Source organism: Trachypithecus francoisi, unplaced genomic scaffold (assembly GCF_009764315.1).
Source record: "Trachypithecus francoisi isolate TF-2019V2 unplaced genomic scaffold, Tfra_2.0 Lachesis_group14, whole genome shotgun sequence".
Classification (NCBI taxonomy): domain Eukaryota; kingdom Metazoa; phylum Chordata; class Mammalia; order Primates; family Cercopithecidae; genus Trachypithecus; species Trachypithecus francoisi.
Window position 1 is genome coordinate 30,145,111 of NW_022681459.1, and position 20,593 is coordinate 30,165,703.

The 20,593-nt window shown below is 45.5% G+C and overlaps 1 protein-coding gene and 1 long non-coding RNA gene across 4 annotated transcripts; both read right to left on the minus strand.

Annotated features, from left to right (window-relative positions):
* Positions 1-254: 254 nt before the first annotated feature.
* On the minus strand, positions 255-15,493 carry LOC117095843 (splicing factor U2AF 35 kDa subunit-like protein). Of its 3 annotated transcripts, XM_033232610.1 has the most exons (9): positions 15,330-15,493; positions 11,550-11,637; positions 8,639-8,705; positions 7,725-7,791; positions 2,973-3,022; positions 2,710-2,808; positions 1,914-2,047; positions 1,731-1,823; positions 255-548 (listed from the first exon to the last, which is right to left on the minus strand). In XM_033232610.1, the coding sequence occupies exons 5-9, from the start codon at positions 3,000-3,002 to the stop codon at positions 401-403; spliced, it is 504 nt and encodes a 167-aa protein (XP_033088501.1). In that variant the 5' UTR covers positions 3,003-3,022; positions 7,725-7,791; positions 8,639-8,705; positions 11,550-11,637; positions 15,330-15,493; the 3' UTR covers positions 255-400. The 3 variants fall into 3 exon arrangements, with proteins under 3 accessions (XP_033088501.1, XP_033088499.1, XP_033088500.1); XM_033232608.1 differs by lacking the exon at positions 8,639-8,705; XM_033232609.1 differs by lacking the exon at positions 7,725-7,791.
* LOC117095844 lies at positions 12,254-15,320 on the minus strand. The gene is made up of 2 exons (XR_004442201.1): positions 12,990-15,320; positions 12,254-12,680 (listed from the first exon to the last, which is right to left on the minus strand). It is a non-coding gene; the product is annotated as an uncharacterized LOC117095844 (long non-coding RNA).
* Positions 15,494-20,593: the final 5,100 nt, after the last annotated feature.

The following is a 20,593-nucleotide window of genomic DNA, read 5'->3' on the forward strand; positions in this document are numbered from 1 at the left end:
AGTTACAAAAGAGACCTCACAAGGCTATCTATGACAGCCTCGAGAAATTCTGGATTATTTGTTAACATGTAGATAACAAGAATGTTTCCCCTCACCTGATATGTGTTTTAGTTCATGCCCTAAGATAAAAAATACGATTTCAATCATATTCAAAGTGGTAGAAGAATATTAACCTTTACCTCCAAGATGACTAGCAGATTTATAAAGAAAGAGAAATTTAAAGAACTTCCACAAGAAATAAGTTACACCACGAATACTGTTATCACTACAAATTTTATTCAGAAACCCATCTTTGTATGTTTTTTTTTTTGTTGTTTTTTAAAAAAAATTCCCCTTATGAACTGGTTTGGTCAATCAACTACAACACTTTCTAGCAGACATAAGGTAAAAATGGCATGGCTCAGAATCGCCCAGATCTTTCACGATCTCTCGACCGCCTCCTGTCACGCTCCCGTCCGCCGCCGCCTCCACCACCGCCACCGCCACCGCCACGACCACGGTCTCTAGACCGAGAACGACGCTCCCGGGATCGGGATCTTGATCTATGCCTGCAACCAAAGAAAAGAAACAAACCATGCCATCCAAACCAGAGCATGCAACACAGAACCACAACTCACACTTCGAAATGCCACGCATCTCAAGTCAACAGCACTGATCAAGAAATGCGCTGCTGAGGAGCCTGCACGTCGTGACCGCGAGGCGCCCTGACTTCAGGTGTTAAAAGTTTCAGGAGAAAACAGCATGCAGCTTAGACACAAACAGGTGTATACCCTCCACCTTCTGTCTTCTTCTAGAACCGACTCAAATGATCCCAGGAAATCATAATCAAAATGAGCTGGACACATCCATCTTCAACCCTCACTGACCCCACGCTTCGCTACCGTGTTCATCAGGCCAGTTTTTGGGTTGGGGAGAGCAGGGCTGTTTTTCTTTTATGCTTCTTCAATGCTGACAATAAAACAGTCACCACCCATCTATTTCCTAATCCATGTTTAACAGAAGAGGAATGAGAACCTCTCCAGACTCAGAACTCAATCGGTTCGATTCCGACATCTTGATTTTCTCTGCTCTGTGACCTGGCTGTCCGGCATTTAAATGCAGGATCAGGTAAGTGTGACCACTGGGCCTGATTCTGCCAGTGTCCCGCAGGGAGAATGCCACCGATCCCAAGACATAAGGAAATGCCCTAAAACCAACAAACAAAACCAAAAGAAACCCCAATGGACATGTGAAATATTGACAGCAAAAGCTTTTCCGACCTGCGGCCCAACACAAATTCATCACCTTGCTTAAAACATTAGGAGATTTTTTTGCGATTTTAAAAAAAGTTAACAGCGATCATTATTGTATTTTATGTGTGGCCCCGGGAAGCCATCCCCGATCTAAAGGAGGTTACAACATCTATTCTTCTTCTTCGTAATATCCGGGAGAATAAACTGCATGTCACTTTCTCCACGAGCCTCACGTCCGTGGCCGCCCCCGCTAACCGCCCTCTCGCTTAGTTACTAAGGTCTGTCCTCTACTTGAGAAGTTGGATAATGAAGTTACCTGTGTGCAGGTGAATATTCTTCTCCAAAGAGGACATGTGGATATTTTAAAATATGTATTATGTTCTAAGCAACTGCCTTTTGAAAAACAGAAATGACACCTATGCCACATTTTTTTTTGGAAGGGGGGGTGTGAAGGGAGAAAGAAGCCACCGAGCTTAACGATGGGCACAGGATACTCACTTCTTGCGACGGCGCCCATACAGCTCCCGCCGCAGCTCTCTGGAAATGGGCTTCAAATGCATGAAGTTGCAGAAGCCGCCTCGTGTGCATTCTCTGTGGGTTGGAAGGAGACACTTACTACCTCGTGAGCACACAGCCCCGGACTGCCCTCAGTCCCCACGTCACTGGTCGCTCCTCACTCACCCCATCTCATACTGACGGCAGCAGGCTTCTCTGAAGTCCGTGACGGGCGACAGCTCGGCATGGATCGGCTGTCCGTTAAACCAACGGTTATTCAAGTCAATCACGGCCTTTTCCGCATCTTCCTCCCGGCGAAACTGAAAAGACAAAAACAAAAGTGCTTTCCATCCACGCTTTAATGACACGCTCTCAGTTACTGATCCAAGTATGTATCAGAGAGACGTACACGCTCAGGGATAAGGTGCAATAGTATTATAGGATAATTTAAAAATAGTATAGTATTACAGGAAAATGTAAAATTTTCAATGAGATTAACGTCAAGATAGTTTAAGATTTAGCCAAATGTTGCTTTCATTTTCAAATTCAACTGGTTAAGGGAGCAAATATGGCTGTGTAAGCAAAGTTTTATTCACTAAAAAAGAAAAAGAAATCAAACATGTGAGTAAACCTAACTTTTCCTTAGTCCAAACAGCTTCTAACCAACAGGTACTAAATATTCGACACTGGAATAATGATGGCTGTGGTGTACCATCTGTCCTTCCGTTCTGCTGGCTGGGCGCATGTGCAGGCCGGCCACTGCCATATATGACATAGCGGGTAGGCGCCGAGCCAGTGCACCCGAGCCCTGCTGTGCACCCCAGCATCCAGGATCTCAAGGTGCACAGCGGCAGGCACCTCATCCTCGCCTGTCGGCCTTGGCCCCGCACACTAAACGGCCACACTGCCATCTCGCTCTCGCCTGTTGGCCTCGGCCGCGGCACACTAAGCAGCCACGCTGCTGTCTTGCCCTGGCTCCTACCTTGACGTACACGTTCCCCACCAGGTGGTCTCCCAGGTTGTCACAGACGTTCATCTCCTCAACTTCCCCATACTTCTCCTCCATTTCTGTAAAAACCTCCTGAAGGGAGATCACAGTGGTTTAAGACTCGTTATACATTAAAACGTGTCATTAGATATAACTCATGTACGTTTATTAGCGGAGAAAATTTTAAATCCTTCCAAACAGATACAGAAGGTCAACAGGTCTATCTCTGAAGTCAATACAGAGGTCAATTCTCTCACCTCAAAAAATTCATCATAGTGTTCCTGCATCTCAACATCGCTCACGGCACCTGGAAACAACAGAAATCTTCCTGGTTAGAACATGTTAACTGAGTGAACTCTTGTGCTTCAACTCAAACCGCTACAGTAACACACATGAGATTATCTAGAGAAAAGCCTGGCAGAGCTGCACTCTGCAGGAGCACTCAGGAGACTGAGCCACATGGCTACTTGTGAATGGTGTCAAGTGTGGTGAGATTGTAAATGCCCCCAAGACAGTCTCGGTTCTGGCTATTAAAATGTTAAAATCACAACCAGCTTTAATCAGCATCAAAAGGGCCACATTTTCAGAAAGTGTGAGGAAAAAGGTGACTCTCAAACTACCAATTTTTTTTTACCCCCACAAGATGCAGTCTTGCTCTGTTGCCCAGGCTGGAGTGCAGTGGCACCATCTCAGCTCACTGCAACCTCCACCTCCCAGGTTCAAGCGATTCTCCTGCCTCAGCCTCCAGAGTTGCTGGGACTACAGGTGCCCGCCACCAGGCCCGGCTAATTTTACTTTTATTTTTATTTTTAGTGGAGACAGGGTTTCACCATGTTGGCAGGCTGGTCTCAAACTCCTGACCTCAAGTGATCCGCCTGCCTTGGCCTCCAAAGTGCTGGGATGACAGGTGTGAGCCACCACACCTGGGCTCAAACTAAGAAATATTAGAATTTTCTTCCTTTTAAGATTTAGAGTAAAGGCCAAGTAAGCACACTGATGTCTTCCCTTCTTCTGTAAGTTTAAAATGAAACCTGAAAGCAGGCTCAGTGATTAAAAGCTTATGCTCCTAACTAGTCTTTTATGGATGGCCAGCCATGGTAAGCTCTCCAATTCTTCCTCATGTATGTGATTAAAACCCAAGCAACCATGAAGACTCAGTAGGACAGTTACCAGTTAACATTACAGTATTGTGGATGCCCTCAAATAAAGGGAATGTTACAATGTTTTGCTGATGAAAGCTTTTTTTTTTTTTTTTGAGACAGTCTCACTGTCGCCCAGGCTTAAGCGCAGTGGCACAATCTTGGCTCACTGCAACCTCCGCCTCCCAGGTTCAAGCAATTCTCTGCCTCAGCCTCCCGAGTAGGTGGAATTACAGGCACCCGCCACCAGGCCCAGCTAAGTGTTGTATTTTTAGTAGAGATGGGGTTTCACCATCTTGGCCAGGATAGTCTTGAACTCTCCTGACCTCGTGATCCACCTGCCTCAGCCTCCCAAAGTGCTGGGATTACAGGCGTGAGCCACCGTGCCCGGCGCAAGCATTCTTATGTTTTATATTCCCAAACTATTTTCATCAGTTTATTCCTCATAATTCACATATATTAGGCAAAATCATGTCTGTTGCATGGGTAGATTCTGCAAATTTACACTCTATCTCTAACATCACTCTATCAAATTTAATTAATTTTTTTTTTTTTTTTTGAGACGGAGTCTCTGTCCACTCCAGGCTGGAGTGCAGTGGCGCATTCTCGGCTCACTGCAACCTCCACTTCCTGGGTTCAAGCAAATCTCCTTCCTCAGCCTCCCAAGCAGGTGGGACTACAAGCATGCACCACCATGCCTGGCTAATTTTTTGTATTTTTAGTAGAGACAGGGTTTCACCACGTTGGCCAGACTGGTCTCAAACTCCTGACCTCACGTGATCTGCCCACCTCAGCCTCCCACAGTGCTGGGATTATAGGGGTTAGCCACTGCGCCTGGCCCATTCTATCAAATTCTGCGTTCAAATTCTAGAGTTCTCTAAACCTGAGAAATCACAGAGCTGGTTCATCAACAAATATGTTCAAATCAGCTAGACTAGGGGCTGGCAAAAGCCTGACTGGTTTCCACATTGGGTCGGCTCCCTTCGCCTGTGCACCCAATGTGGGCATCTGACTGCTGGCACAAGGGTCTTTGAGCTTGCTCAAAACTCTTTTTATCTTTTTATTTTTCTGAGACGCAGTCTCGCTGTCTCCAGGCTGGAGTGCAGTGGCGTGATCTTGGCTAATTTTTGTAGTTTTAGTAGAGACAGGGTTTCACCATGTTGGCCAGGATGGTCTCGATCTCTCAACCTTGTGATCCACTCACCTCAGCTTCCTAAAGTGCTGGGATTATAGGCATGAGCCACCGTGCCCGGCCCCCTTTTTGTCATTAAAGATAAAAAATAACTTCTTATTTTCTAATTCTGAGAATGTTTAAGTTCACTTTCTAACCCATCTGGAGCTGTTTTAGTTATTTTTGAACTTCCAGGAAAGTACTTTGCTTTCAAACCCTAATTTTATTAAGTGTAACTACTCGGACAGCCTGCCAATCCTATCACAGGATACCCCAATTGAAAAACTACCGGGAATGTACGTTCCTCCCTGAGCAGAAATCAAGTTACAAACGGCCAAAGAAGCCTGTTCCAAAGGGTGGATTTTACTATTTCAAACTCATTTCCTTTTCCACATCACAAAGAATGTGAAGAGGAAAAAAATATCTACATGCTCAAAGTTTTAGCAGCTTTGAGAAACGGTTTTGTGGTGATTATTTTAAACTATTAGCTATATTTATTCTGCTTAAAATGTTTCAATCAAAAGTGACTTGAAAGGCAGAGACAAATGCATTAAGATACGATTAAAATCTTATTTATGACTCAGCTTATGTTAAATACAACTTGGAAAATAAAGCAGTTTTCTTACAGAAATATCATTCTTAAACTGGGATTGATAGTTTACTTTAACCCATGCATTTGATGCTTATTTTTCTACATACTAAAGGATATGTTAAAAAGAGCCAGTAATTTTAGGTAATTGATTTCTTCCTAAAATGACGAATTAGAATTTCATCCAATTTATATAATCTGGACCCCAGAATTGGAATATAAGGTAATTGCTAAACTTTTAGTTTGTAGCATATGCAAAACAAAAGTGCTGTGAACTGCAAATAAAGACACAAAGAAAACTAATACAACATTCTATTGTCAATAAAGCATACACAGTCCCCAAATAAACGATCAGGGCAAAGAATTAATTACTGTTACTTAGTCATCTACTTCCATTCACTTTTATCCCAGGGCAGGATTGTTAACAAAAATTATTTAATAAGTGCACATAGAAACATTTCCCTCCACCTATTGATCTTATTTCCTTAAAAACAAAAGAAAACAAACAAACAAAAAAAAAACAGGTACTTTAAACCAAGGGTTACCAAGTAAATCCTGCTACCACTGGACTCAGGGAAAGAAATCTCTACTATCAGGTCAGTATTAGCACTGAAAAGCATTTAGTGTGTTGGCAGGAAAAGTTGACAAGAAAATCTCATCCACACATAGAAACGTGCGCCACTGTGCGCAAGGAAGCACAGCCCTCGAGGCCTCCCAGTGCGGGGCCAGCTCGAGAGGGGATGTCCCCTGGGATCATCTGCCCTGTGTTGGTTACCCTATTAACTGAGGGGCTCTGGTTCAAGGGTGTACACAATTTAGGCCTGCAGATATCCAAGGGTACCTGGATTTTTACTGCTTTAAAACAGAATGGTGAATGGGAAGTGTCTGTCTTTGGTTTGGACTTTTTGATTTTAACAAGAGTCCAGGTGTTCATTTTAATTTATCCATAAATGACTGAATTCCAATGATTCTATAGTTGGATGGCTGTAAAAATCAAATTTTAGTTTTCTGAACTTTCCAATCATACTCATCTGTATCTCCTTCTCTAAAAATTATCATTCATTAAATATTCACAACCTAAATTTACTATTTCCCAGTACAGGAAGAAACTGGTAGGATCTACTGAATGCCCAATGTCGATCTACTTCTAAATGGAGCAAACCAATTCCATCTCCTAGAGTCGGAGACTGTATCCAGGCAGTGTGTGGGCAGAACGGACAGTCTTTTCTGCCAAGGGCCTATGTGAGCGGAGCACCCCCACATGGGTTAGACGGGTCAGCACAGGGCTGGTGGGTGAGGAACTCAGGGGTCAACGCAAGCTGCAGACCCTCATTTGGGGAACACTCTCAGAACAATGCCCTCACAACTAAAGGGTGCACTCCAAAATGGAGTTCAGGGAAAAAAGGCTGATGAGAAATAAAATCTCAAAAAGTAACCTCAAAAGTTTGCTTTTTAAAATTCCAGAAAGTGAGAGAAACATTCAAATATTGTTGCTCTTAAGAGGGAAGACTATGACTCGATGTTTAATTCCAGTACGTTCCCTCTAGGATGACGGCCAAAGTAAAGGAGGAGTGGACAGCAGCAGCTACAGACCTTTTTTTAGAGACGGAGTCTCGCTCTGTCGCCCAGGCTGGAGTGCAGTGGCACGATCTCAGTTCACTGCAACTTCTGCCTCCCGGGTTCAAGCAATTCTCTGCCTCAGCCTCCCTAGAAGCTGGGATTACAGGCATCTGCCACCATGCCCAGCTAATTTTTGTATTTTTAGTAGCGATGGGGTTTCACCATGTTGGCCAGATTGGTCTTGAACTCCTGACCTCACGATCCACCCACCTCGGCCTCCCAAAGCGCTGGGATTACAGGCGTGAGCCACCGCGCCCGGCCCAGCTCCAGACTGTTTTAAAGGGCACCCCTGCCAGTTACTTTTTCCCTTAACATATGGTGGGAGTTCAGATCTCCAACAGAGGTTTCCGTGGGGTCAGTGGGACAAAAGCTCCTTGCCACCTCTAGTGAAACGCGGTCCTTGACACTAGCACGGCAGACCAGATGGAGTGGACACTGAGCTCTGACACGCAAGCCCAGGGAACCGGGGAAGGAACTTGTATGAACTTACAGCGCAAACCGTCAGCAGACTGGGAAGAGTTTTGAGGGTTACGGTAAATGTTCAAGAGGGCAATGGTCTGAAATACAAAACGCAACAACTTTATATTATGGAAAATTAAAGGTAAACACTTAACCGGCTGCCTCTGGCAAGTGCTTCAGTTGAGATTCAGTGCTGAAAAAAGAGCAAGTTATTTTCTTGAGAAGCAGAGGCGTTTTCTTAGTTGGTGGCTGTCTTGAAATCCCTAACACTGCAGTCTAACAGAGGTCTCATGATATGCCAATCTTGTACTTCTGCTTACAGAACGTGAAAACTCTCCTTTTCAAAATTCCAATTCAGGTAAAAGCACAAATAGTTTGCCAGGCTAGCACCAAAATGTTCTTAGATGTGACAGAAAATTTTTAATGAACTCGGAAAGAATAATGCTTCCATAAACTGATGGAAAAAATGACTGTATTAGAGAAATACAATTGTTACATATCATGAAATCTCCACTTCCTGGAGGAAAAATTATAATGGTGAAATAAAACCCACACTTATTGGGCAACTTACCTTATTGATTCCTTAATATTCCTAAGAGTTTTAATTTTACAGAAAGAACTTAATAAAGGCCAGGGGTTCAGTCACTGTAAAGACCAATGAACGGCTCAAAATGTTCAAATCCATTTCACATGGACGGACCTGCTCTCATGACAAATGTCAATCAATGGAGGTGGCCGGGCCAGTGACCTTCCCTAGAAGGGAAAAGCCTCCTGAACGTGGCCAAGTATCAAGTTCTTGCTGTGTGCGCCAAGGAGTTCCAGCACCTTGTCCTGTTTGCAACAGCTCTATGTCAGCAGCTCAGAAGCCAACATTATTTGTCTCAATTAAGAGTGGGCTCTTTAACACCATTGTTTTAAAAAAATTTCTCCAACTGTGGGACTTACAGTGTGAGCCGTCAGCCGTCTGTGCACTGTTTTGGGGATTACGATAGATGTTTTGAATCAAGATGGTCTGCGGGGAAAAAAAAATAAAAAGGGGAATTCTACTGGCTGCTGTGCATATATTAGACAATTGCAAAGAGACAATTTGTTTGCAAATGGCTAAACGTTTGTTTTTTTCCCGCAAGTCAGACACTTGTCTTCTGAAGAGTACACCAAAACCATCATATTATGAAAACAGAGTTTGAGCAGTGACTTGGGTCAAGTCAGCCAGCAACCAAGAAGGAACTGTATTGTTTTGAGTAGTCCCACGTTTTCAATGTTAAAGTGTTTAATGCAAGATAAATAATAGAATAGTAACATTTTCTTGTCCTTCAAGCTAGCAGACACCAATATGTGGAAAAATTCACATTGATAATCATATTCCTCACACAAGATAATTTTTCAAAACCAAATGTGTAACTCAGCTGTCTGCAGTACATCAAGTTCTCTGGTCTCCTAGCAAAACAGGCACACCAAACAGGTTTGTCAACTGTCATGGACACCCGGCTCTGATTTACACTTTCTTGGTGGGATCTCTGTTTACATAATACAATAGCTTAAAACATTTGCTCTTTTCCGATCCTTCTTTTAAGGAAAAAAAAATCCTTTTAGCCCTTGTGCTTTAAACTGGATCAGGCAGACTTGAAACCTTACACTGTACCGTTCTTCTTAAAATCAAGTTGTCTGAAAAAACAAACCATGTTTAAGTTAGTAGGCTAATATATTACATGAATCTTAATGTCCATATCACTGTAAGCAGCTTATAAAAAAACCCACCCTGAATTATGATTTACAAGCTAAAGCAATCACTCGCATGACTTAGAAAAATGAATTTTTAGTCTCAACAATATCCATGTGAAGCAGTTTTGTAAGTGGTGGTTTTGCAAAACCAGCCAGCTCCATTTCAAGCCGTTTAAAGGGGAGTGGCTGTATGAAGAGTCCCTGAGTCAAAGGTGTGCAGCCCACCTAAAAGGGAGGTCTGACCAACTGTCCACGCTGAACCACTCAGACTCAAACAGGCACCTGCATCAGGGTCCCGTCTCTTCCCTAAGCCGTCAAGTACTGTCCTGAGTCAACTGAACTCAAGCCTGGGAAGCTTCCCAAAGCTGATCTGACTCAGCTTTGAACTGAAATGACCGTAGCATGACAACTCTGATCAAAAGCTAAACTGAGCCCAATTATTCAACAGTAAAATTCAGTTGGTCTCACTCAGGTATTCTGGCAGTGGCTATTTAATAAAGGAAGCTTAACGTGAAGAGGTAATGCAGTCTAATGGGAAAGCCAGGGGTGGCTAGGATTGATTGCCTAAAACCAACCCAAACAAACCCACACATCAAACTAGGATGCTTAAGCTGACACATACTACTGACCCCATCGAGCTCCAATGGACTCTCCCCACCACTGATCTGGAGCACCTAAATTAACTTTACATTTCACATGCTCAGGTAGTCTATGATCCAGAAAAACATAAAGAAAGTGCCTCCGGCCGGATTAAAGAAAACTTTTACAATAGGGAACAGTTGATTTCTCTCGGCCCAACACTTGGGACACTCCCCAAAATCAAAGAACTGGGTGGCACCTAAGATGCTTGGTTACAGCACAATCCACGGCCACTGGTTTAGTTAGGGGAGACTCAGTTCATAAATCAAAACATTAAGGAAAAACCAATTACAATACACAAAAAATTTCAAACTGGTTCTCCAAGATTTTGAAATTCATAAAAAGAAACACATTTTCAGAGCTATCAAAAGATAGATTGCTGTTATACTAACCACTTGGTAATTAGGATAATGGAAGGAAAAGACATCATCCTCTTCCCTTCTAAAAACGCCGTGTGCTATGGGGTCATCCATGGGCTTCAACCAGAAAAAACCCATGTTTCCTTCTCCCAGCTCACTTACACCACGTGGTAGATTTTCTGAAATGCTGACAGATGTGAGCTCAGAGGCAGAGCTGGCAGCTCCCGGGGGCCGCACACTATAGCTACTCAACAGCTCAGAGGCTGCACATTTAGACTTCAAGGCTGGGTTAGGAGCTCCCCAGCCCTCCAGCTGGAAAGATGTGGGCACAGATTTTCAAATTTCAGGTGTTCTCATCAACTTGGGCACAAGTTTTCTGCTCCTATTAGAGGTGCCTTCTCCCTCTAATCCGTAAGTGATCCTTTAGAGTGTACAAACCTTTGCCTTTTCTTCAATTAACCAAAAATAAAACTATCAAAAATCACAACTTTTGAGTGAACCGACTCAGAGCAGATCCAAGCCCAAGATAACAGGGACTCCTCAACTAACCTAACAGACCTGCTATAAGTAATTTACGGCCCACTTTCTACCTTTCAGTTTCATTTTTCATGTTTCCATGACACGACACAACTCGCTGTTTCCTCAACTAGTGATGGGAAAGTGAGGACGTAGCCAGGGAAACTCGAGCAGCAAGACGGGCCTGGTGACAATCATGCCAGCTTTTAAGGTGGCTCCATCACCTCTATTGCCTGGAGACAGCAAAGAGCAGAAAGCCCACTCCGTGTCCACTGGTGCCTGGAAGAGGCTAAGCCACGGCTGGCATGGCCACCCCCTCTGGACGCATGTCCATTACAGGGGGTACGGAAGATGGCAGGGCAGCAAATATCAGGCACAGCCAACACACGAACATCAAAAACTAATTTTTAAAGTTTCTCTAATGATAAAAACAAGGAGTGGTGGCCTCAGGCCTTCCACTGGAAGTGGCTCACCTGCCTCACTCTCATTAAATAGAAGAACACACTTATCAACACAAATGGAAAATGCAACCACTAGGGGAAAAAATGTAGAAATTAACTGTCTTTGAAAAGAACATGAAGTTTTAAAATTTACATGAAAAAAAAAAAGGGCAAACAAACCTGGCTAAACGTCGGTTTATTGTGCAACCGAGAGCACCTGTCTCCATGACGACATGCTCCAATTTTGAAATAAAATGAACAGTTGACTCTGTAAGGGAAAATAAGAGCTGATTATTCTGCTGGGAAGATATCAAACACATGGAAATATGTCAGCAGCATGACATATACTATCAAATCACTTTTATTTTATTTTATTTTTTTTTTTTGAGGCGGAGTCTCGCTCTGTCGCCCGGACTGGAGTTCAGTGGCCGGATCTCAGCTCACTGCAAGCTCCGCCTCCCGGGTTCACGCCATTCTCCTGCCTCAGCCTCCTGAGTAGCTGGGACTACAGGCGCCCGCCACTTCACCCAGCTAGTTTTTGTATTTTTAGTAGAGATGGGGTTTCACCGTGTTAGCCAGGATGGTCTCGATCTCCTGACCTCGTGATCCGCCCGTCTCGGCCTCCCAAAGTGCTGGGATTACAGGCTTGAGCCACCGCGCCCGGCCCTCAAATCACTTTTAACCTCTCCGAAACATGACACAGACGTTTTTCTGTGGTATTAAGCACCTCCTCTTCCTTGCTGTATTTTAGGACAACTTAACTTCAACTTCCCCTTCTTCAAACACAGTACTCGTTCAACAAAGACTGTTCTAACTCAAACCTGCCTCCTCCTCATTCAAATCCCCTCCACATTCCTAACTGCACAGCTGTTCTGTTTTTTTTCTTAAAGGGAATACTAAATTAGTCTAAAACTAGATGTAACTTTAGCCTAAAATTAACTATTCTCTAGTTCTCCACGATGAAGTTCTCTCTTGAAAACACTGGTGCAGTGAGGGTTAAGATCCCAACTCTGCTACCAGCTGCTTGGGCTTGAGCAAGTTAGCTCTCAGATGTCATCTGTAAATGATGACAACGCCAATGTGGCACTGTTCGGAGAGTCAAAACGTATGTGTGCTTCACATATGGTGCTCATGAAGTGCTATCATTTATCTAAGGAAAATGGAAAACAAAGTTGAGAATCTCTCTAAACCCATGACACCAGACCAATAGGGAGTTTCAAAAAATAGGTCTGAAGTAAATCAATTCTCCTGGTCTCAATACACTGAAAACAAGGTATTAGGGGACTGACCAAACCCCACCTTAGGAACCACCTAGCCGGGCGCGGTGGCTCAAGCCTGTAATCCCAGCACTTTGGGAGGCCGAGACGGGCGGATCACGAGATCAGGAGATCGAGACCATCCTGGCTAACATAGTGAAACCCCGTCTCTACTAAAAAATACAAAAAACTAGCCGGGTGAAGTGGCGGGCGCCTGTAGTCCCAGCTACTCGGGAGGCTGAGGCAGGAGAATGGCATAAACCCAGGAGGCAGAGCTTGCAGTGAGCTCAGATCCGGCCACTGCACTCCAGCATGGGCGACAGAGCAAGATTCTGTCTCAAAAAAAAAAAAAAAAAGGAACCACCTAACATCACCTTCTGTCTCTATCGCAAAACCCTTCCTTAATACTGTTCAAATACGCTGACAATTCAGATCCATATCCAATGGAACCAGCAATCATGCCGGTGTGCCAGCAACATCAGGGAGGCAAGCTGATCTCTTACTAGACAGACTCCATTCAAATTCAATTTTTTTTTTTTTTTTTTTTTTTACCAAGTGCCATTATGTTTTAAACAGTCAATCCAGAGTTAAGATCGAAGGGCCTCAACCTCAGCGACATTTGATGGACCATGAAGACTGACTAGCCACTGATTTATCAGGTAGCAATAAAGATGGGAAAGTCTGAATTTATCAGGAGAGGAAAGTGATCAGATATATTTGTAAACTTATAGGTCTTGAGATTATCTAACTTGATTAGACAATAGTATATCTTTAGGAAGTCAACTAAAAATAAAGAAAGCTTATTTAAAAACTACTTCAGAATGGGCAAGACCTGGGCCTCAACAATTAATATCCAATTATTCCGTACAATTAAACCACAGACAAGCTATTAGGATATGCTTGAATCTAGAAAACATCTATAACTTCAAACATAAGCTGAATATTTTTTAATTGGTAGAGACCCATATTCTATTCTTAGCTTAAATAATAATTAAAACAAAGTTAATAGGAACCATCGGCTTCATTTTTTAGGAGTTGATCCTGTTTCCTGGAAGCTAAAACCCCACGTCTCCCTGAAAAGAAAACACAAGTCACCTAGATTAAACAATCAACTTTTCTGAATTAAAACCATGATCTTTACAGTATAGCCCAATAGGTTGAAATGTGGTTGCTTATAGCAGAAATACAGGGAGATAGACTTTTATAAGACAGAAGTCATGCCACATGCAAATATGAAAAGGCAAAATCAATGATGCCCCAATCCTATATGTGTTAGTTCTTCACCCTAAACTCAGAAGAGCCTCTTGTTCCACTAGAGCTGGTCTATTCATTCGCCAAGATCATACCGTGAGTTCCTTAAGGATAATATCCAAATTTTCCCCATGTTTAAGTCTCCAGAAACTGGCCTATAGTTGACCCCCACTCAATGTTTCTGAAGTGACTATAATTGGTAGATTTTGGCTTAAAATTTTGCCAGAAAAGAAATATAGCCTCCTCATCCAAACAACACGGGAGATTCTACCATGTGTGAAGAGGACATTTTACAAGATAGATTCCATCCTGGAAAAGAGAAACATTTTAAATAGCTTTTGAAAAAAGTGGCACTAAAAACATCTATGACGAATTTAGGGGTTTATCATTAAAAGCATAAAGTCATGTTAACTTTGTATGGCACTGAAGAATGCCAAGACAACTACTTGAAGAGTAGATTAAACCAGATGCTGGGTCTTTAGATTTTCAAAGTAAGAATTACCCTTCAAACGTCTGAAAACATTCCCTTTAGTCTAAACTACAGCCAACTCACTGGAAATTAATACGTGCCAAGGTGGTAATTATACAAAGCTGAAATTAAATGTTTTGTTTTTAACCTAACGATTGATTAGGGAAGGCATGCAACCTTAAGGAAAAAATCGAAACATTTTTTTCCTTAAATTAGAACTGTGTCTTCAAGAAGTCACCGACTTACAAGTTTTCAACTTAGACGATGGGTTTATCTGGGCATTAAAGGCATTTTCGATTCATGATGGGTTTATCGGAACGCAATCCCATCGTAAATCGAGGAGCACCTGTATTTTAAGAGCGGATCACGTCTCTTGTGGTTAGACAGTTAATCCAGGAGTCTCCACCATACTTTTCCTTGTCATATGTCCTTACTGCCGGCCCAGTGGTCGCTTAAACAGGCAAGAGGCTGGCTAAGTGGATAAAACACCAACGCTTAGGACCCTAAGTTAGATAAGCGACTGAATACTGGCAAGGCTGGTACCAGAGCTTGTTCGACACAGGACATTCACAGCTCAAAGTTGGAGCAAACGTGTCCACATCGAAAAGGCCCGGATGCTCCAGGCAACTTTCAGCGCCGCTGGAGGCGGCTTCCGGGAGCCGGCAGCTCGGAGGCCCGGACGTCGGGCGATCAGCCAGTGCAGGCCTCAAGGCGGGAGAGAGCTCCGCCGAGGCGCCCCGAAAAGAAGCCCCATTCATTCTCCCCGCTCCGTTTTTCCCCCGCGCGGCCCACGAGGCGGCGGCGGCGCGCGGCTCCGGAGGGCGCGCAAGGGCCGGAAGGGCCGCCGCTCCTTCCCGCCGCCGGGCCCCTCCCCCCGCCGCCGCCGCCGCGCCGGCCCACCTGGGCCTCCCCGGTCGCCCTCCCGCTGCCTCAGCCACCCCGCGTCCCGATCGCGCCCAACCCCCGGCAGGGGGTCCCACTCACTTGTCTTTCTCGGTGCCGAAGATGGAGGCCAGATACTCCGCCATTTCCCACCCGCCGCCGCCGCCACCGCCACCGCCGACACTGCTGCCGACGCCGCCGACCCTGCCGACGCCCGCGGGAGACGTCACCCGGACGCGACGACGCTCTTCCCCGCCCCGACGTGGCAGCGCTACCCAGTCAGGCGAGGCGCTGCCTGAGCGGGGGCGGGACGCATGCGTGTAGGGAGCACGTAGTGCGCGTGGAAGGCTCCGCCTTTTCGGCTTTGGGAACCCGCGCCCTCTGCTGGTTCTCTCCCCGCCCGGCCCTCTCTTTCTCGCTGGCCCGCCCTCTCGCCCGGCGCTGGCCCTGCTGGGTCCTGCGCGCCGGGGGTGGGGGCCGGCAGTGCAGACCGAACCCGGGGCCGAGGGGCTTCTCCACAGAGCGCCTGGGGCTCGGCGCGGGGCGCTCCGCTCGACCCCAGCTAAGCGAGCATTAGGAAGTGCGGGCGTCCCGTTTCCTGAACCCTTGTGGGGCGGGAACCGTCGACCTAAAAGAAAAAAAAGGCTGAGGCAAACTTGATATAAGTAGAGAGGTTATTTGGACCGAGTTGGAATATTGCAGCCTGGGAGCATAGCTTCGAGTTGCCCTGAACCTAGGATTCGCAACAGTGACAAGTGGATTTATAAAGCTTAAGAGGGGAGCAGTTCTTAAATTGCTCACCAAGAATTTACGTGAAAATAACAGAAGCTATTGATTGGCTGCACGTTGTTTGTATAATGATTCCAGGAAAGGAAGTTCATGGGTGAGGGCAGCGGGTCCGGAGCAATAGTGCCTTTAAACAATTGCCAGGCACGAGTGGGGACCACTGAAGCCCCGTAGACCTCTCAGAGCCAGTTTAACCTCGCACACCTCACACAGCTCGGACCTCTGTGTGGCTTTTCTTTTCTGACACCCCGCTCCGCTTCACCCCCGCTGAGCGCCTGCCAGGTGCGACCCCCCCCGGGGCCCTGCGCTCTTGCAGTTGCCTGGCCAAGGCCACCCACAGGTGGAACTGGAAGGCCAGTGACCTGCCTCTGGGATACCCTTTCAGTCCCCTCAGGTCACAAGGCTGGAACCAGTCCGTTGGAAGGGTTCTATTCCTCTCTCCTGCGTTACAACCCCGTCAAGCAGCCATTTTCATCTGGTTTCCCACATTCATCAACTCACCTTCAATTTACCCAATTTCCAACGCAACTATCAACTCTGGTTAGGAAGAAGTCAGAGGCAGGGCCTACTTCACTTACCTCCTCCACAAGATGAGCCCCAGGCTGTGGGGCAGGATCATGGGGTCCTCTTAGCTCGGCTAGGGCTGAATGCTGAGCCCATGTGTTTGGGCGGATTTGCGTGTTAGAATTGCATTTCTCTTGTCAACAGAGCATCTTCCTACCTGGGAAAGATGAGCAAACTGGAAACCTGTATTAGAAACAGTAGGGCCTCGGAGGTGTAAACCAAAAAGTATCTGAGACAGGGCTCCATCAATTTAGAAGTTTATTTTGCCAAGGTTAAGGAGAATGCCTAGGAGGAAAAAAAAACACGGTATCACAGAAACAGTCTGTGGTCTGTGCCTTTCTCCAAAGATGACTTTGAGGGCTTCAGTATTTAAAGGGGAAAAGTGGGCTGGAGGGGAAAGCGGAACGGTGTGGTAATCCACACGTTGCAAGAGAAAAGAAGCAGGTCGAGAACAGTCGACTGTACAGCTCACACTCAGCAAATCAGCACTTTACATAAGAGAAGCGGCTGTTGAACCTTTTATCTGTAGCCATCTGCTTAGGAACGAAAGGAAAGGCAGCTGCTTACATCACTCAGCTTTCAGCTCTTTCTTTTCCTTTTGGCAGAGTGAACTGGGATCCTGAGTTTTATGTTCCTTTTGCAGAGGCGAAGCCAGATAAGTGACAAGACAGATGCCAGTCCAGCAGGTGGTCATGTCCAGAGCGTGCAGCCTCGGGACACGGTCTGGGAACAAAGACTGCTGCAGAGTTGGAAGCTGGCAAGAGGGTCTCAGCTCTGAAGTCCCTGGGGTGGGGGAGAAGTGGTCGGAGAAATCAGAGTTAAGGTCTGTGCGTGGGAACTGAACTGAAATCCACAGCTCTGTAACAAGGTATTAATCTGGTTACTAGAACCAGGGTAGATGATCAGACCAGGGCCACCAGTACCATCCACCCATTTTTCCTGAGAAAAGAAAAATAGGGCAGTCTGAGCTCTGAGGTGTGCAGAATGATCAGGCCCAGAGAGGCAGGAGCGTGGGACTTCATTCAGCGCCCCTTCCACCATAGAAGCAACTGTCCAGGGCAATTGTTTGATGGAATTTTTGCTCCTGACAGGCTGCCTCACCCATTATCTTTATGTTCACGTGGAATTAATGATACTAAGAACAATGCATAGCCAATCAGCACCTTCTGTTTTTTTTTTTTTTTTGAGACGGAGTCTCGCTCTGTCGCCCAGGCTGGAGTGCACTGGCCGGATCTCAGCTCACTGCAAGCTCCGCCTCCTGGGTTCACGCCATTCTCCTGCCTCAGCCTCCCGAGTGGCTGGGACTACAGACGCCCGCCACCTCGCCCGGCTAGTTTTTTGTATTTTTTAGTAGAGACGGGGTTTCACCATGTTCGCCAGGATAGTCTCGATCTCCTGACCTCGTGATCCCCCTGTCTCGGCCTCCCAAAGTGCTGGGATTACAGGCTTGAGCTACTGCGCCTGGCCACACCTTCTGTATTTGAATGCAAATTCTTGCTGACAACTTAGGGACTGCCTCTTCCTTTTCCTTAAAAACCCACTGTAACTGCTGCTAATAGGAACATATGTTCAGGGCAACCTAGGGATATGTGCCCAGGTAGCCATCCTCAAGCTTTGGGCTCAAATAAACTCTATACTTAATCATATTTTCTGAATTTCATTATTTGAGGTGGACATTTTGGCGACCCAGATAGGACCTGAAGCAGGCTTTCAGGGATTGCCACTACTTCATCAATAGTTGGAGCCTTGGTACCAGCACAAACGACTTGTTTACTCGACCTCACTGGGGCTGGCGGGGTCTCTGGTAAGGCCCGTCTTGGGGTCTGAATCCTTCCAGCTTAGTTGAAGATTGAGACACAGTAATAATTTGATAGGGTTGGAACTGAAGCTTTACTGGAAGGTAGGAGTTTCCATTTTTATTCTCTTGAGATTCTGTTGACAGCAGATTTGTGGTTTTCACTTCTCTCTGAGGTTTTACTTATCGCTTTAGAGTTTGCAGCCTTTTCTCTCATTCGAAATGTGGTCAAGGACAAAGTGTCATCTTTAAAACTGGCCACATTCTGAAACTTGGTTCCATTGACAAATTTAAACATTCTTCTTCGTTTTTTTTTTTTTTTTTTGAGACTGAGTCTCACTCTGTCACCCAGGCTGGAGTGCAGTGGCATGATCTCAGCTCGCTGCAACCTCTGCCTCCCGAGTTCAGGCAATTCTCTGCCTCAGCCTCCCAGGTAGCTGGGATTAGAGGCACCTGCCACCATGCCCTGCTAATTTTTTGTATTTTTAGTAGAGATGGGGTTTCACCATCTTGGCCAAGCTGGTCTTGAACTCCAGACCTTGTGATCCAGCCACCTTGGCCTCCCAAAGTGCTGGGATTACAGGCGTGAGCAACCGCGCCCGGCCACTTTCTTCTTTAGTGACCAGAATTCCTCCCCTTAGGCATTTTTGGTCCTTCAGAAGGAAAATCTAAATTATGGGCACTTGTACTTCTAAAGGAGACATCCATCTGCAGAAACAGCAGCTGGATTCATGTACAATACTTATGGTGCCACCTTCTGTCAATATCTAGAAACATGGTCTCACTTAACCCATGAAGACCCCAGACTACAATAGCTAAAATGGGGTGCCTTTAAAATACCTGAATTAGTTTGTGCACTCAATAGGAAAAAGCTGCATCTGAAATTTAAAAACTGAAAGAGCTACTTTTCAACGATACTTAGAAGCTCCTAAAAGAAGTTCTGATGGTCATTTCTTCACAAGAAGAAAACAAAAGATTATCTGAAACTATTTCGCTTTTTGTTTGTTTTAAGACAGAGTCTCGCTCTGTTATCCAGGCTGGAGTGCATTGGCGCCATCTTGGCTCACTGCAACCTCCGCCTCCTGGGTTCAAACGATTCTTTTGACCTGGGATTACAGGCGCCCCCCACCTTGCCTGGCTAGTTTTTTTTTTTCTTTTTTTTTTTTGAGACAGAGTTTCGTTCTTATTGCCAAGGCTAGAGTGCAATGGCGCAATCTCAGCTCCTTGCAACCTCTGCCTCCTGGGTTCAAGCGATTCTCCTGCCTCAGCCTCCCAGTAGCTGGGATTACAGACACCCGCCACCATGCCTGGCTAATTTTTTGTGTTTTTGGTAGAGACTGGGTTTCACCATGTTAGCCAGGCTGATCTCGAACTCCTGACCTCAAGTGATCCACCTGCTTCAGCCTCCCAAACTGCTGAGATTGCAGGCGTGAGCTACCACGCCCGGCTGTATCTCTCACTGTTTTACTGCTCCTAAGAAAACCAAATTCATGGTATTCTGAAGACCAGAGATGATTCAACAGGCAACAGCAGTTATAGAAATTGGTAACTTGACTGAGGTCTCATTTTTACCACCCTGCGATGCCATCCCATTTTGGCTTTTGGCTTTCTTCACTGAAGGAATTCACAGAGATTCCTCACTGAGAGGTATCCTTCCCTGATATAATTTGGATATTTGTCCTCACCCAAATCTGACATTGAAATATAATCCCTGACATTGGAGGTGGGGCCTGGTGGGAGGTGGTTGGCTCACGGTGGTGGATTTCTCGTGAATGGCTTAGCACCCTCCCTTTGGTGCTGTCCTCACGATAGTGAGTTGAGTTCTCATGAGATCTGGTCGTTTAAAAGTGTGTGGCACCTCACCTGCCACTCTCTCCCTCTCTCTCTCTTGCTCCTGCTTTCCCTTTGTGACATGCGCTCTCCTCCTTTACCTTTTGCCCTGATTGTCAGCTTCCTAAGGCCTCCCTAGAAGCTGAGCAGAAGCCAGGACCTTGCTTCCTGTAAAGCCTGCAGAACCATGTGCCAATTAAGCTTCTTTTCTTATACATTACCCAATCTCAGGAATTTCTTATTTTTATTTATGTATGTATGTATGTTCATGCAAGATAGGTTCTTACTCTGTCACCCAGGCTAGAGTGCAGTGGCATGATCATGGCTCACTGCAGCCTTCTCCTCCCAAGGCTCAAGTGATTCTCCCACCTCAGCCTCCCGAGTGGCTGAG

Excerpts from the sequence above, each read along its gene's own strand:
- LOC117095843 (XM_033232608.1), bottom strand. The coding sequence starts at position 15,373 with ATGGCGGAGTATCTGGCCTCCATCTTCGGCACCGAGAAAGACAA. Across the intron at positions 3,023-7,724 it reads GTCTGCTGACGGTTTGCGCT|GTGCCGTGAGCGATGTTGAG; the intron begins GTAAGTTCATAC and ends TGTTGTTTCCAG. Across the intron at positions 2,048-2,709 it reads TGGGGAACGTGTACGTCAAG|TTTCGCCGGGAGGAAGATGC; the intron begins GTAGGAGCCAGG and ends TTGTCTTTTCAG.